Below are 16051 nucleotides of genomic sequence, written 5' to 3' on the forward strand. Positions count from 1 at the left end.
TATCCTCTTCACGTATCCGTCTTGGGGAGGGGGCACTCATGTATCTTATATATCTCTATATATGTTGGAGTCTTTTGTCTCTCCATAAGGGCTCTTTAGATTAAGCCACAAACTCCACATATATCTTACACATGCCACACGTCGTTACAATACACCACTTTCTTAATTTCGTAATACCCATGATGATTATCTTATAAGAGTTATCGGAAAGTTGCCCTAAACCAAATATTGAGCGTTCACGTCCAGTTTGGGACGAAAAATGTGGATTTGGAAATAGAGTGAGTAACTTGTGTAAGTTGGTCATTCATGCCCAACCTACTAGGGGGTGGGGGGAAGCTAGGCAACACCTCCCGGGCCCAGGTCGGTTTGGGCCCCCAAACGGAGTTATGCTTAATATGTTTTATATAATACATGTATTACAAAAATGTTGAATGTAGATGTAGATTTGGCTTCGACAAATTTCTTTTACTAGATGTGGCCGTGTTCGATTCCTACTATGCATATTTCTTTTTAATTATAACCCCAAAAGATAATAATATACGGAACCTTTCAAAAGGTTTCGGTAATATAATATAAAATTGCTATATTACATTGGTCGGCGATGGTGACAGGATCAAGATATCAATTTGTTCTTTATCAATCTATAAAAAAGAATATAATACCGGCGCCCAAAAAATTTAGTTGAATTTCATATTTTTAAAGTTTACCTAAGGAATACTATTTATTATTTTAACTTTTAATATATTTAATCAATTATAGTTATACATTAAAGGACGTATTTTTCGGTTCAGTTCTTTTTTTCGGTTTTTTATAAAGAAAGCCAAAACTGATCGAACCTGAAATTCGGTCTTTTTAATATCCCAAAACAGAATTGTAGGTTTTTCAAAATAGTTCGGTTGTTCGGTGACTTTGGTTTTGGTTCGGTATTAGTTTTCTTTGTACCCCCCAGGAGTTGCATTGGTTGTAGCATTAAACAAAGTCCATTTTTTATATTTATAATTGCATAATATAGGGGGCCCAGTTTCGGGATCTTAAGTGTATTATAATAGCACTGGTGTAAATCAAGCCCATGTAGTTGGTGATTGGCACAATACCGGCAAAAATATTTGTAAGTTTAAATACACGTTATATATTATTACAATACCAAGTGTTATAAATAGAATTTATACATACAAATGAACATGTTTGCTATAGTAGTTTAAAAAAGCTCAAATTCTTTACCTTTTATAAAGTCGGAAATGGGTTAGGCTGTTGAAGCAGCATACTTGATCAAGAACTTCAGTCTTCATGTATTATATATTCGGATGTCTCAAATACAGGCAACTTGAACATATCAGCCTTAGTTTAACCAATCTACAACAGAGAGGATACATAGTTAAACAAAGAATGTTGCAACCATTTCAGAGGTTTTAGTTGATAAAGTTTCAAAAAGAACAAAGCAAAATCATCAAGAGGCGGAAGAAAGAATTACCAAGTGGAGGTTGGACAAGGAGGAGAAGCAATTTTCGTGATCCCTTCTAACATCAGCAACACAGACTTCATAGAGGGACGAAGAGCAGGTTCATCATGAATGCACCAAAGTCCGACTTTAACCAGCCTCTCCAATGCCGCCATATCCACTTGTTCATCACCAACAAGCAGATCCAGTTGCCCTCTTTCAAAGCACTTGTAAACCCAAGTAGAAAGAACTATCTCTTCCGTATTCGATACATGTACTTCCAGGTTCCTTCTGCAACAAATGGTTTCCAGCAACACGATCCCATAGCTGAAGATATCGACCTTCACTGAGATTGGGATGTTTTTCTGCCACTCGGGTGCCAAGTACCTGTAAGACAAAAACACATGGTGTGTCGATTTGAAGAAAACAGTTGAATGAGTTTAGTGTTAGAGATCAGTAGTATTAATTGTTATCATACCCTCTAGTTCCTCGAACGATGGTGAAGGTCTTTGTTTGATCTGGCATTAGTAATTTGGCCAATCCAAAGTCGGAGATTTTAGCAGTCCAGAAATCATCCATCAGAATGTTTTGGGGCTTTATGTCACAGTGAATGATGGGTGTTTCACATTCTTCATGAAGGTAGAGGATACCTTTTGCCACATCAAGAGCGATTTGCAGTCTTTCAGACCAGTCTGGAAGCCTGTCCGACCTAAATAGGCGGTCGGCTAGTGTTCCATTGCTCATGTATTCATAAACAAGAAGCCTCTCTTTACCTTCTGCACAATAACCGAAGAGACGGACTAGATTCTTGTGATGTGTTTTGCCAATCACTTGCATTTCTGCTCGGAATTCTCTCTCACCTTCATCCACCACCTTCTCAAGTCTCTTCACTGCTATCACTTTGTTCCCTTTGTAGAAACTCCCTTTATAGACTCTTCCAAACGACCCTCTTCCTAGCTCATGCTTGAACCCATCGGTTGCCTTTTTAAGCTCCTTGTAAGTATATGATTGCAGGATGAGGTCCTCCGCTAATCCCAAACTTCTAGTTTCCAGCAATCTTTTGTACTTTAGAAGACGGAATTTGAATACGAAATATCCCGTCAAACTTAGCGAAATGCATGAATATATGGAAAAACCAACGCTCATAAAAAGAATTATAAGCCATGTCTTCTTGCCTGTGGTCAGCACTTTCTCCATCCTCTGTGTGGGCTCCAAAGAAGTAGCATTAATGGATGCATTGGCTTGGACATTATAAAGGCTTACATTGGGCGTCTTGAAGAACATCATAGGCGTGGTGGAATCATCGTAAACTCTTTTCACGTACCTAAGTGGGAACTTGTGTTTCTCACAGTTACTATTACTGAAAAAAGCTGCATCACAATTGCAATCCTCCAAACAGGAGTCGCTGCAGCCCTCCTTGTTGTCGGGACTGAATACAACGTAAGGACGATCATCACACACTAATCGCTCTTTGGGAACCATGTTGTAATATGTAATGTTTTCTTTCCCGCTTTTGCACATTGCTTTTGTGAAATTCCTTTCACAGCCCCTAGACTTCAAATCGGGGTATACAAAATCATAACCCGGCAGGCAAACACAATAGGGCTGTTCATCATTCATAGTGCAATAGCTGTTGAAGCCGCAGAAGTTCTTCACATTACAAGGAGGATCTGGCACTTTCCATACTATGGGAGGGGGGAAGTTATTATGCTTGTAAAGATACAGCCGTAAGATTCCATCATCACCGATTGTGACACGATATGTGATATGATAATTCGGTTCAGCATAAAGATGCTTGATGATGTCTGAATCCCTTCCATTGATAATCAGTAAGCCTGTATCATTCAGGTGCAGATAGTTGCTCGAAATCCTATCATACTGAACGGTATCAGAAGCCCAGTATGAATTTTCTGGGCCATCCCCCGTGTTCATTGGATACATAACAAGATTACCGTCCATCTGCATCTTAATATGAAAGCGTCCACTAGAGTAATTGGTTTTAGACACACTCGAAACCAATTCATTCCCACCAAAAAGACTCTGGCCTTGTAACAAAGTATCGGTAGGATGGTTGAAACTCTGCCATATTACACCCATTTTATCATCGTAGAGTACAAAATTTCCAGTGTTGTTCATCACTGCAGATGAAACGTTGGCTGCAATAGTCTTTTTAACCCCACCATGCTCACAGCTTAAAACCAATTCTCCTTCACGAGTAAGTGTTAGTATGGCATTTGGTGAAACGGGTGGATCATCTCGATAAGCAGTCCACACAACCGTATTTTCTCCGGAGCTCTCTAACCAGATTGCGACCACATAGCCAGTGCCTTGTTGATAAAACCCAAATGCAAACATTTTAGACTGGGAGTACCATGCATTCGTAGATTGTGTACCAGCGACAAGTGAGGATCCCAAGTCAATGGATCCTCCATCAACCTTTGTCTCCAGGAATTGAAAGATGAACAGAAAAACAAGCATTAATAATGAGGCCATGATCACAAGCTATACGGATAAGGTACTTACCTGTGAAGACGAGAGACGAGAGCACTGGCAGGTTTGGAGCATTTCCTTTCAATTATTTGAAAGAAATCATACCAACAGACACCACTAATTCTCTCTCTTCCTATTTTCCATTCAAATTAAATGACCAGCGAGTTTTCTCGTAATAAGTCTTCGTACAAGTCTTCGCCTTATAATTTTCTTTTCCTTATCAGAAAAACACCAGCTAAGACCAAAGAAGCTAGGAAAACGTAAACATTACATCCACATATCCCATTTTAAGTTCCCAACTTTTTAGTTCTAAAACTACACCGCAAAAACGAGACATATATATAACACATCTGAAGCTAGATGAGGGATACTTTTACAAGTCCTGTAAGACCATCAACGGAAAAGGTCTTATGACAACTTCAAATTTACGAATTTGAAACACCGACCAATTAATTGTTGCTTTTTTATACAATATATAAATAATTATAGATTTATAATTAATGGTCAATAATTAAATAATGAATAATGAAAAAGTCTTTTAGTAACTAATCTATTAATTAAAATATAAAATATTAATTTATAGATATAAACTATAAAAATATATCAAACCGTCGGTTGTTTCGATTTTTTATCCTACCCCTAGTGACAGCTACTCATGTTTGGTTTTTATGTAAAGAAGCCCCGTTGTTATCACATATCCATTTCGTGAGTTCCTTTTCCATGCTGATGTGAGTGTTGTCTACTTTTCATCGCGAATATTGGTTGTGGACCATGAATCGTCACATTTTTTTCCACACGCTTTCTGGATTAGAATAGACATGACTGAATTCTTGTACATTGGTAGTAAATATATTTAGGTCTCAAGATAAAAATATCGATCTATCATTTTTGCTGATTTGGTGCTCTTGTAGCATCTCACTAGATCTCACCTCTCTAAATAATATGGCCTTCATGTTACTTATCTTCCTAAGACTATTCTTTATTTTAGTAATTACCCAAGGATCTGACTTCACCTCCTCTAATAGTATTACCTTAGGTTCCTCATTGATCCCAGACACAAACCCTTCATGGCTCTCTCCTTCTGGCCATTTTGCATTTGGTTTCTTCCAGCAAGATGACGGTTATGCGGTTGGGATATGGCTTGCAGGCAAGCCAGAAAACATAGTTGTTTGGACTGCAAATCGTGATGACCCGCCCGTCTCTTCAAACAGTAGTATCTTCACGACGAGTGTGAAGCTCGTATAATACACTGCAATATAAAGCCTCATAATATTCTCTTTGATGAGGCTTGGACTGCTAAGATCTCTGATTTTGGGTTATCAAAGCTATTGAGGTCAAATCAGAGCGGAACCCTCTTGAGTGTCAGTGGTGATCGTGATAGGGGAACAAGAGGATACCTGGCACCTGAGTGGCACAAGAACACGTTAATCTCCACCAAGGTGGATATCTACAGCTTCGGGGTTGTACTTCTGGAGATTTTGTGTTGCAGAAATAGTATGGAGATAGATGTTCTTTCTACTTGGGTTTACAATTGTTTTATAGACAAAGACTGGAGTAGGCTCACGGGAGATGAAGAAGTAGATGTCAACATGTTGGAGAAGATGGTGAAAGTCGGACTGCTGTGCATTCAAGATGATCCAGATGCAAGGCCTTCTATCAAGAATGTTATCCTGATGTTAGAAGGAACTGCTGATATTCCAATCCCTCCATCACCAACTTCTCCTCATTTGATCTTAGTTTGATTGTTATCTTTTGCCTTTTGGGTTTTATTTGAAATATTGCTTGTTGTCATTCATCCAGAGACAAAGCCATATCCTTTCCATTTACCAATGTAATAATTATTAAACGGAAGCGATACTTACCTAGCTACAAATGAAAGAAATCCTCCTTCATGAAAGAAATCCTTGAATGACAGCTTTTTACTCTTTGCCTCTTTGGCAATCGAAAACTTTGACTTTTGAGTCAAATTGGGTGGAGATCGTGCTAAAATAATAACGAGGAATAATGATATGGGCTTTTGACTTATTCGTGATTAAGTACACCCTGGGCCGATCTTGGTTTTTGGAAGGTCTACGTATAATAAAAACTATCTACTAACTTCACCATTCACCAATACCAAAGTCCATTTCCCAAATTATTATTTATAGTTCACTTTCATTTTTAAAGTTTTTATTTTTTAATATTAATTTTTAATATTTTTATTTGTGTTATATATTTTTTGGTGAAACTTAAAACAACGAAAAGAAAATTTAAAAAATTCATTCAATGCATTTTACAACAAGTATTATATATATATATATATATATATATATATATATATATATATATATATATATATATATATATATATATATATATATATAGTCAAAGTTAAATAAAAAACACTTCAAATAAAAAATGGACAATAAATATAAAACAGATATAGTATTAAAAATATTAATATAAAAAAACTCTAACCTAAATCTCCCGCTTTGTAATACCCTAATTATTCTACAATCACTTTGTTTTCCGAAATTATTTTACCATTACGAAATAATTCCTTAATTGTCGGCTTGTTGCACCAACTTAATTACTTAATCATGCTAACTTAAGTTCTCGAATGACAATCTCCATTACTCGGCCTTTGCAATTTTATGAGTTGGCCCTAACTTTTGGTCCATTAAGATGGTCTTAATGAGTATACTTTTAAAACAAAGAGAAAAATATTATATTATCTGTGGGAGCAAACATGAATCTCATTAAAAACTGGAAACCGATCATTGACAAATTTCAAGCTAAATTGTCCTCTTGGAAATCCAAAACATTATCTTTTGGCGGTCTTTTAACTCTAATCACATCCGTACTAGGAAACTTACCAACCTATTACTTTTCCTTATTCATGGCACCTGTGGCGGTTACGGAGACATTGGAAAAAATCCGTAGGAAGTTCTTGTGGGGGGGAGACAATGACACAAAGAAAATTCACTAGGTTTCGTGGGATAAAGTCATCTCTCCAAAATCTAATGGGGGACTTGGCGTGGGGTCCATACAGACCCTAAACATTGGTCTAATGGTCAAATGTTGGTGGAGATTGAAAAAGGAAGGAGACTCTCTGTGGAATCGCACCATTAGAAGTATTCATAATCTTAATAATAAACCTCACAACTACTTGGCTAACAGGAAAATTAGTGGGGTTTGGAAAAACATCGTGGCTATAAAGGACCTGCAGAAACACAATCTGGAACCTGACGATATATTCCAATTGGTGCCAACACCCATTTCTGGTCAGAAAAGTGGATTGGGTTGACTGATTTAAAAACCAAACATCCCTCCCTATATGCTCTAGAAACAAGGAAAAAATGCAATATCAACGATAGATTCTACAATGGGAACTTTGAAGGTCAGTGGAGATCTTGCCCTCACGAGTCAGGACTCACTATCAATCTCACAGAGACATATCATCGATTTGACTGGTCAGTGGCGAAGATACTTGGGTATCCTCATTAGCCTCTGATGGGGTGTTCAAAGCAGGTGATGTAAGGCGGAAAATTGATTGTGGCTTAGTCACGTCTCATAATTTTCCAGTAATTAGTTGGAGCAAAGATGTACCAACCAAAGTCAATTGCTTTATGTGGAGGGCTATTCAAAAAAAGATAGCTTCGTTGGTGGGACTACGCAATCGGGGTATTGATATTCAAACTACTACATGTGGTGCTTGTATCAATCGAGAAGAAGATACAGATCATATCTTGGCAAGGTGCCCATTCGCTAAAGCTGTAGTGGAGAGAATTCTCAAATGGTGCGGTGTACACAACTACTCGTTCAATAGCCTGGAAGAACTTACTGGATTGGTTGCAACCTGTGGTAGTGGTCCCAAAATGAAAGATCACTTTCTTACTATCTGTTATAGTCTTGTCTGGAACCTATGGAAATTTCGAAATGACCGAGTATTCAGGTGTTCATCAACCTTCTTTCCAGTGCTGAGCAGGTCAAATCTGTGACATACTTTTGGATTAAATGTAGAAGTAAAAGTGGTATTTGCTCATGGGACGAGTGGCTTTCCTCTCCCTTTTGTTTCTGAAAATACTTTGTACTCTCTTGCTTATTGCTCCCGTGCTAGTTACTTGCTAGTCAGGGGAGTCAGTTTTATCTAATATATTATTCGTCGTTTTAAAAAATAAATAAATAAATAAATAAAATATAAGGATAAAAAGATCCATATGATTATTTTATGTATGTCTAAACGCATACTTTTAGACATTATGTACGTGTATTCACTTTTTATCTTTGAAGACGTTGGAAAGTAAGCCATTGAGTTGAAATATTTACTTTCCATCAATTAATATAGATTTATTAATAAAGTAATAACGTACAACCACTTGGTGTATAGCATTTTATATTGAAAATGTTTCAATGCATATGGTATTGGTTTTATCTTTTGCTCATGTTGTTTTGAAGTGATTTAGAAAAATAAAAACATCATCAAAAAAAAAGTGTTGCTCAGTCTTCATATATGAAAATGCTTTAGATCGTATCATGTTATTTCCCTAATATTTGTATTCATTGTTGTGAAACACATTAACGAGTCAAATTCAGATGGTATCATGTTATTTCAATATATTTGTTGTTTTGGTTTGATGGTACAGTTAATTAAAATCTCTTTAGGTTGTGTTTGGCGTAACAACTGGCTGATAAGCTAGCTTGTTTTTCGAGTTTTTTTTTTTTAAGTTGACATGTGTGTTAAGCTAAAAAATAGCTTATAAGATAGTTTTTTCTAAAGTTACTTAAACTAGTTTTTCATGAGTTTTTTTTTTAAATTTCAAATATACTTATAATTAGTTATAAATAACATATTCTTATAAATGTCTTTTTAGTTTTTATGTTATTTTATATCTTTCAGCTATTTTTTATCAAACGTCATGTTTTATCAACTACGTTATAATGTAGTAGCTACTTTTCAGCTAACAATTAGTTTTTTTCATTTATCAATTAGTTTTTCAACTAGCAGTTATCTTTTCAGCTAATTGTCAAGCATAATTTTAATGTCTATTTAATCTTAGAAGCGATCTTAGTAGTTTGCATTTATTAACAACATAGTTCAAAAACTCTAGCCTAAAATGTAAACATTTGAAATATTGTTAATAATACTTAAAGCTCGAATAAAATGGAACAATAAAGATGTAGAAAATTAAACAATAAAGATGTAGAAAAATGGCACAAAGTAGTGAACTAATATACATAATAACTAGATACAAAAGGGAATTCAGATACTAACATTGTACATGCATACATACACAAGAGTAATTATATAATATACTTTTACTTTCTATACAAAATTTTCTATACAAATTATATATATATATATATATATATATATATATATATATATATATATCTTAATAAGCATTTAGCCTCAAATGCTGAATTTTAAGAGGTACAAGATTAAAAGCAAGTTGTACAATGAATTTATGCATTGAATCTTATTAATCAAACGTTTATTACATAGTCTCACTTTTATCCCTTAAAAATATGCACCTAACTAATGTGAATCAATTTTAATCGGTCAAAATGAAGACTTATTCCCAATCTGTTACTTTAAGAGGGTGTTTGGGATTACTTTTGAGCATCAAAAATCCTTGTAGAAGGACTTTTTGGAAAATGACTTTTTGCAAAAGAAGTTCTTTAAAATGTGTTTGGATTGACAAAATGACTTTTGATTTAACTTTTATAGGTAAAACAACAAAAAGTCATGATTTTGTGACTTTTAGAAGCTCCTCATTTTTTTCTTGCCAAAAGTCATTTCCAAAAGATCTTTTGAGCTATCCAAACACCTTTTGGCTTTTTTTTAACTTTTTGGAAAAGTTAAAAGCCAAAAGTTATTTTTAAAGGAACCCCAAACACCCTATAAATATGGGATTTGAGTCTCTTTTCTCTTGTTTCTCTTCTGTTATAAGGAAACGTTGCCAACATCACCAGAAACAATTCCAACAAATAGAGAATCGTTGTTGCATACACGATGTTAGTATGTTTTAGATGTGCCATGGATGGTTCTCTCTCTATCTCTCTCCCTCTGTTTCTCTTCTCAAAATCATTATCGCCATCTTCTCTTCCCTACCAATATGAACGAGAAGTCGCCAATAAAGGAGATAGTTTATAGGGATCTGGCGGGGGGTTTGATCAAGCATATCAGATTGTGTTATTTCACTGCCATTAGTAACCCCCACCAGAGCACCATCACAGTTTACCCTTTCCATTGTCGGTATCTCTATCATTCTCTAAAAATCCCTAATTGCCACCACGAAGACCAACTACAGGTGGTTCTTGAGATGGTTCTACTTGCAACATATATAGATATATTCAATAGTTTGAAAATTTTGGTGCTTATAATGGTAAGATTTCACATCTATCGTCTATTATTTTGACGAATTCCTACCCGTTTCTCGGCATTTCTCCATATCTTCACGTTCTTTGTTCACAAATCCTGGATATAGCACCCATTTTCCTTCGTCGTCATCAAGAACAATTCCAGTCTACTGGGGTTCAATCCACCCTTTCAATCTCTATTCTCTATCCCTTTCTCTATTCTCTATCTCTTTCACTCACAAACCTTAATATCTATCAATCTAACATGCCTTCCCTTATACATGTCGTCAATACCACAAACCATTCATCCCCAACACGAACCTGCTCCACCATTCTCCTCCCCTCTCCTTTGTACTTTGTCTCTCACGAAGAACTGGGTTGTCGCACACCCTTCAATCGACGACTCTATGTTGCTTATGATAATTCTTTATTGTGTTTGTTGCAGGTTAGCAGACAAAAGTGGAGTGTTTGTTTCACCGTATCGAAAAATCTTTTCTTGTGCCCTAAACATCAGGTTATCATAAGCATATACTCATTGTTTCTTTTTTGTGGTTATTAATATTCTATTATTTTATGATACCTTTGGCACTTTTGTTTCACAGATGCGAGTTTGTTCGAAATTATTGCTAGGAGGTACAAAAGGTGAATGGAAATTGAAGTTTTATTCTCTTATATGATGGCAATATTGGAACAGATCTAGAGTAGTTGGTCGTTTAATGACAGTTTTTCCCATAATTAAGAGGTACAAAATGTGGTGATTTCTACTCGATTCATGTTTTTAATTTTATAGAATGTTCATATGGATTTCATTGTTGCTTTTGAATACAAGTATGTGGTTAATCTAAAAACTATTTCTGAACCTATGAGCGATTTCTAAAAGTTTCCAAAACGTAGCTCTAATGGATCGAGCACCTGTCAAGCTCCTAGAGAAATATCTTGGAGATTTTTAGACTTGGGATAAAGTCAATTGCAAACTGATAGAAAGTGGAATGTATATGTTTTATTACCCTTTCACTTACACAGGAGAAAAGTATGTACCTAACAAAACATGGATTCTCAAAGATGGAATTAAACAGTTTGTGGTCAAAGGATTGACATCAAAACTGATGATTTTATTAAAGAACGTGCTAAATATGAGTTGTTGTACTGGCTACCTCGAGAACTGTCAACTGATGGTGGAGTAACATGGATACAACACCATGTTAGCGTTTTATTTCCTCTATCTTCTGGTACCGATGAACCCATATAAATTTCTTTTTACCTTCTTTTTTCCACTTATCCAGTTACATTCATTTTCAGGGTGTTTTGGTACTATTAACATCAAGTCATCAACTGCATTAAACAAAGAAAGCTCTCATTTCTATTCATTATGATTGTATGTTGCAGGCCTTCGCCACCAATCAAATCAACACCAAAGTTGAACCTTGACGATGAAAACCGATAAAAGTTGTTGTGAATTCATTTTTTGATTTTTGGTCCTAAAGAGCAACCATGTCATGTGAATAACAATGCGACTTTTTTTTATCGTCAAAAAGGACCTATGAATAAGCATGTCACACCACCATCTTTTATTTGCTTCCTTTTCTATGCTTTAAAAAACCATAACCAATTACGCTAACTTAACTATATGTGTGTATATGTTTACATGTATTGAAATGAGAACCATTGAAGTGCCCATGTTCTAACCATCATGGGTCATGTTGATCATGGAAAGGTAATAAGTAATAGTTAGTGGCTTAAATTGTTTAAAAGACTATTTCTTGCTAATATCATCCTTAACCATATGTATATATGACTACAATGAAACGTTTTTTAGTTTTCTCTGTCACAGCATCATACCTTGGTCATTTTATTAAATTATAATTTTTTTCATTTTTATCTATTTACCCTAACTTTCAGTTCCTTTATAGGAGGTCGAACAGTTGTAAAGTGTTGTTGGGGCTTTACCAGGAAGGATATGTTGTCAAAAGTTCAATAAGGAGAAAGGGTAATTTCATCTTATTATTTTTAGGTACAATGTTGGGGTTTTACCATTGGATTGCAATATATTAACAAGAGATGGAGTGTGGGGATAAGAAAAGGGCATTATGGTCTATTTTGATAATATGTAAGAAAAAGGCATTATGCATTTTGGTTGCAATTAGAGTAGAATCCATGAGAAAGAAGAAAAAAGTCTTGAATTCCTGAAACGACCTTTCAAGTGTAGAAAGGGTTTTATATTGACATTTTGATAGGCGAGGCCTCTGTCACTATATATTAATCAAGAAGCATTCAAGCTCTTATTTTTGTTCCTATTTTAATGCTTTTATGAATGTGATAGTTTCTGATCCTATGTCATTTGAACTTCAGTGGCTTACAATGATCCAAACCCAGAGTGGAAATAAGGTGTTTCAAGATCTTATCTTTCTATCTTTTTTATATGTGTTTTGTTTATTGCATTTTCTTATCAGGAGCATATGTCGAGTTGTCCAAAAGAACCACAACATGATGTCATTATGGTATTTTTTTGCTGCTGGATTAGACCTATATGATGTTATAGCCATTGCTGGAAACTAGAAAGTATACCCATAAACTTGGCTAAAAGTATAATTACAACTTTTGTGCATTCTTTTTTGTGTTATAAATCGGTGTTTATAGTTAATTGGTGGAATTACAATTACAACTTTCATGTGTGTGTTGTGTGTGATGTGTGTGAGTGTGTGTTTCACCAAAATACCCAGTTAATATTTCTTTGGGTTAATTCAAGGAAAAACAACTTACTTTAATTATTTTTTTATTATATCATCCTACGTTTATTTTTTCATGTTAAAATTTTATACTTTATAAATACAATGTTGTAATAGAAAGAAAAAAAAAAGTAGGATGCTATAATACAGTAAATAATGAAAGTATGTTGCTTTAATTGGAAGTATGAGTTTAATATAAAGCCCTAGTAATAAAGAGAACTTGAAGTACGACAATGTAATAAATAAGAAATGAAAGTAAATATCATCAAAGTGTTTACAAACTTGATAAACCAATCCCTAGGATTGAGGTGCAAGTTTGGGTTCTCAAGGTTAAATTTGTCATTTTAACCATATTGTTACTGTTGACTTTCACTGTTTTCTAACACTAACCAGTCCTCTTTCTATACTTTTTTTTCTAAATATTTGAAGCCTTGAAATTGTAAGAATTCATATCAATGATAATACATGTATGCTCTAAATTCTTTATATATATATATATATATATATATATATATATATATATATAACTCTCTTTTTGCATATACATATTAATGAAAATTAAGCAATGAAGCAATTTGAAATAACATGGAACCATTACTATTAGGCTATGCGGAGTCGAAGTGCCAAGCCAAGTCGCCATGCTCGCCAACTTCATTGAAACACCACCCCCTAGCTCTCGCTAGGGGGCTCGCCATTGTTGAGTCGTCATAGTCTTAGCGAGGTGAAAGAAAAAACTTGCTTGGTTCTGATTGGATGCATGCATGTTCCAGCTTTACTTTTCAGTTTGCATGAGAATAAAAAACAAAACATTTTTAATATATATATATATATATATATATATATATATATATATATATATATATATATATATATATATATATATACTTATGTGTAAGTGTTACCACTCCTTACAATATGTTAAGTGTAAGTGTTAAACAAAGAAAAATGATGTGGCATTAAAAATACTTATGTGACAAGGTGACAAGAGTGTCACCACTCCTCTTAGTCTTAGAAAAACATTATAAGCGAATTGTAATTTCAAATAATGAGTGTTTATAATCCAATTTAATCATTTTTTTAAAGATGGATGCAAATAGAATTGTAGCATTTACATTTACTCCTCGGATTCGATTGGATTGGACCTAATTAAATGATCCTTAAAGTGGTCAAAGGCATGCATTTAGCTTTGTCGAAAATGAGATTTGGGCTATTCATATTTAACATTAGTCATATTTTCTATTTTGTTACTAGGTTTATTAAACATCAAATATAAACATACATATTACTTTAACAAAATATAGTCAAAACATAACATCATCACTTTCAAGAAAGAAAAAACGTTGGTTTCTTGAAAATGAAGGCGACTACAACAATCAACTTTATCTAAATGCAATTTGAAGTAAGTTTTTTTTTTTTTAATTATGTAATATTGACCATCATGATAAAAAAATTTGTGTATCGAGGTAATCTAATTAATAATTTTTGTTTTTAGTAACAAGTAACTTATAAATTTGGTGCTAAAGTTATTATTGTTTATCAGATTAATCCAAGCTTAAAAAATATACGATTTTAAAAATAACAAAGAAAGCAGCTAAATATAATTAACAACTTTGCAAAATGAACCCACAATGACTTCTAGACAAAATCAATTTATTTCCAAAAACTGTGATTTTCATCAAGCAAGTAAGAAAATATGTAATTTCAATATTGTTTAATCTTCATTTTTAGTTAATAAAATATCTATTGTATTTTGGTTAAACTATGAAATTTCAAATGTGAACTTTTAGAAATTATCTATTGTATTTTCGTTAAACATTATATTTTTGTTGCCGGTCGTGAGACGTGGAACACGAGCACAAACCGTGGATTCTAGGATAAAAATGTCGCCTCTTTGGTCTTCGATTATCAAGTTGCGGTGAACTATAAATATGAAAGCACTAACCGATCCATGATTCTTACACAATCTATTACGTATCGGTGATGGAGTTGGATAAACGGTGTACGGAAACTTTATTCACATCCCTATGATATGGTAATTCCCTTTTCCTAAAATAGGAAAGTCACTGAATGCTTTGATTGATACAATCTTTCCATTCTTTGAAATTAATAGATCTGAATCAAATTATATTATTTAACGTGCAATATTATCCACAAGAAATGATAGTGTCGACGATATTAGTAATTATTTGATCGGCTGATTCCATGGAGAAGAGAGAATTTATTATAGTTTTGATGAAGACAGACGATATAAATTATTTATACCTTGTGGAATTCTTGAACACACTCTGTTTACCAACTCATTATTTATATTCTAACAAAATAAGTAAATAACAATAAAAAACTATCATATTTATTAATTTTATTAGGATATAGATAATATTAACAAATTCTAACACAAATAATGATATCCACCTAGGCGCCGATTAGTTGCTTGACCTCACTCAACCGCTTAGACCGATTATGAGACTCCTTCTTGGCGCCGATTTATCAATTACCCTTTTGTTTTGACAAAATAACACAAATCATAATTATACTGTAAAAATGAAGATTTAATCATGTTTATATAAAATAGTACATTTGTATAAAAAAACAAACATTGTACATTTATTTTTAATAGAAACTAATTAATGTGAGATCGTTTGGTTTCTTCTAATCCCGTTAAAAAAGGAGTAATAATACATTCATCTACTTTTATCGCATATTAGTGGCTCTACATATTCTGAAGATCTTTATAACGTCAACAACATAAAACCCCAAACTATTTGCACAAAAGAACTAATCGTCGCTAGAAAAACTAATTTCTGAATAAAATATCCGCACCCGGCGCTTGACGCGGGTAAACGGCTACTATATATATATATATATATATATATATATATATATATATATATATATATATATATATATATATATATATATATATATATATATATATATATATATATATATATATATATATTACCTAATAAATGAAAATAATTTTGCCACATGTCATTCTCTCATGCATTATGCCACATGTCATTTTGTCATAATTTTGAGATATTTATTTTCCACT

At 33.7% G+C, this 16051-nt stretch overlaps 1 protein-coding gene across 3 annotated transcripts; it reads right to left on the bottom strand.

The window, feature by feature from the left end:
* Positions 1-1091: 1091 nt before the first annotated feature.
* Positions 1092-5900, bottom strand: LOC145119217 (G-type lectin S-receptor-like serine/threonine-protein kinase LECRK3). 3 transcript variants are annotated; one of them, XM_079054836.1, is made up of 4 exons: positions 5791-5900; positions 1917-5332; positions 1472-1825; positions 1092-1353 (listed from the first exon to the last, which is right to left on the bottom strand). In XM_079054836.1, coding segments are annotated over exons 2-4 (2370 nt in total). In that variant the 5' UTR covers positions 3932-5332; positions 5791-5900; the 3' UTR covers positions 1092-1352. The 3 variants fall into 3 exon arrangements, with proteins under 3 accessions (XP_078910962.1, XP_078910963.1, XP_078910961.1); XM_079054837.1 differs by having other exon boundaries at positions 1917-3880; positions 3962-5837; XM_079054835.1 differs by having other exon boundaries at positions 1917-5837.
* Positions 5901-16051: the final 10151 nt, after the last annotated feature.

This window comes from Lactuca virosa, chromosome 6, assembly GCF_052849685.1.
Source record: "Lactuca virosa cultivar CGN04683 chromosome 6, Lactuca_virosa_CGN04683_v6, whole genome shotgun sequence".
In the NCBI taxonomy this organism is placed as follows: Eukaryota; Viridiplantae; Streptophyta; class Magnoliopsida; order Asterales; family Asteraceae; genus Lactuca; species Lactuca virosa.

What these genes read in the sequence shown, in the direction of transcription:
- LOC145119217 (XM_079054836.1), bottom strand. Translation starts at nt 3,931, where the DNA reads ATGGCCTCATTATTAATGCTTGTTTTTCTGTTCATCTTTCAATTCCTG. An exon ending in ATCGTTCGAGGAACTAGAGG is followed by an intron (nt 1,826 to 1,916) that starts GTATGATAACAA and finishes TTTGTCTTACAG; the next exon opens with GTACTTGGCACCCGAGTGGC.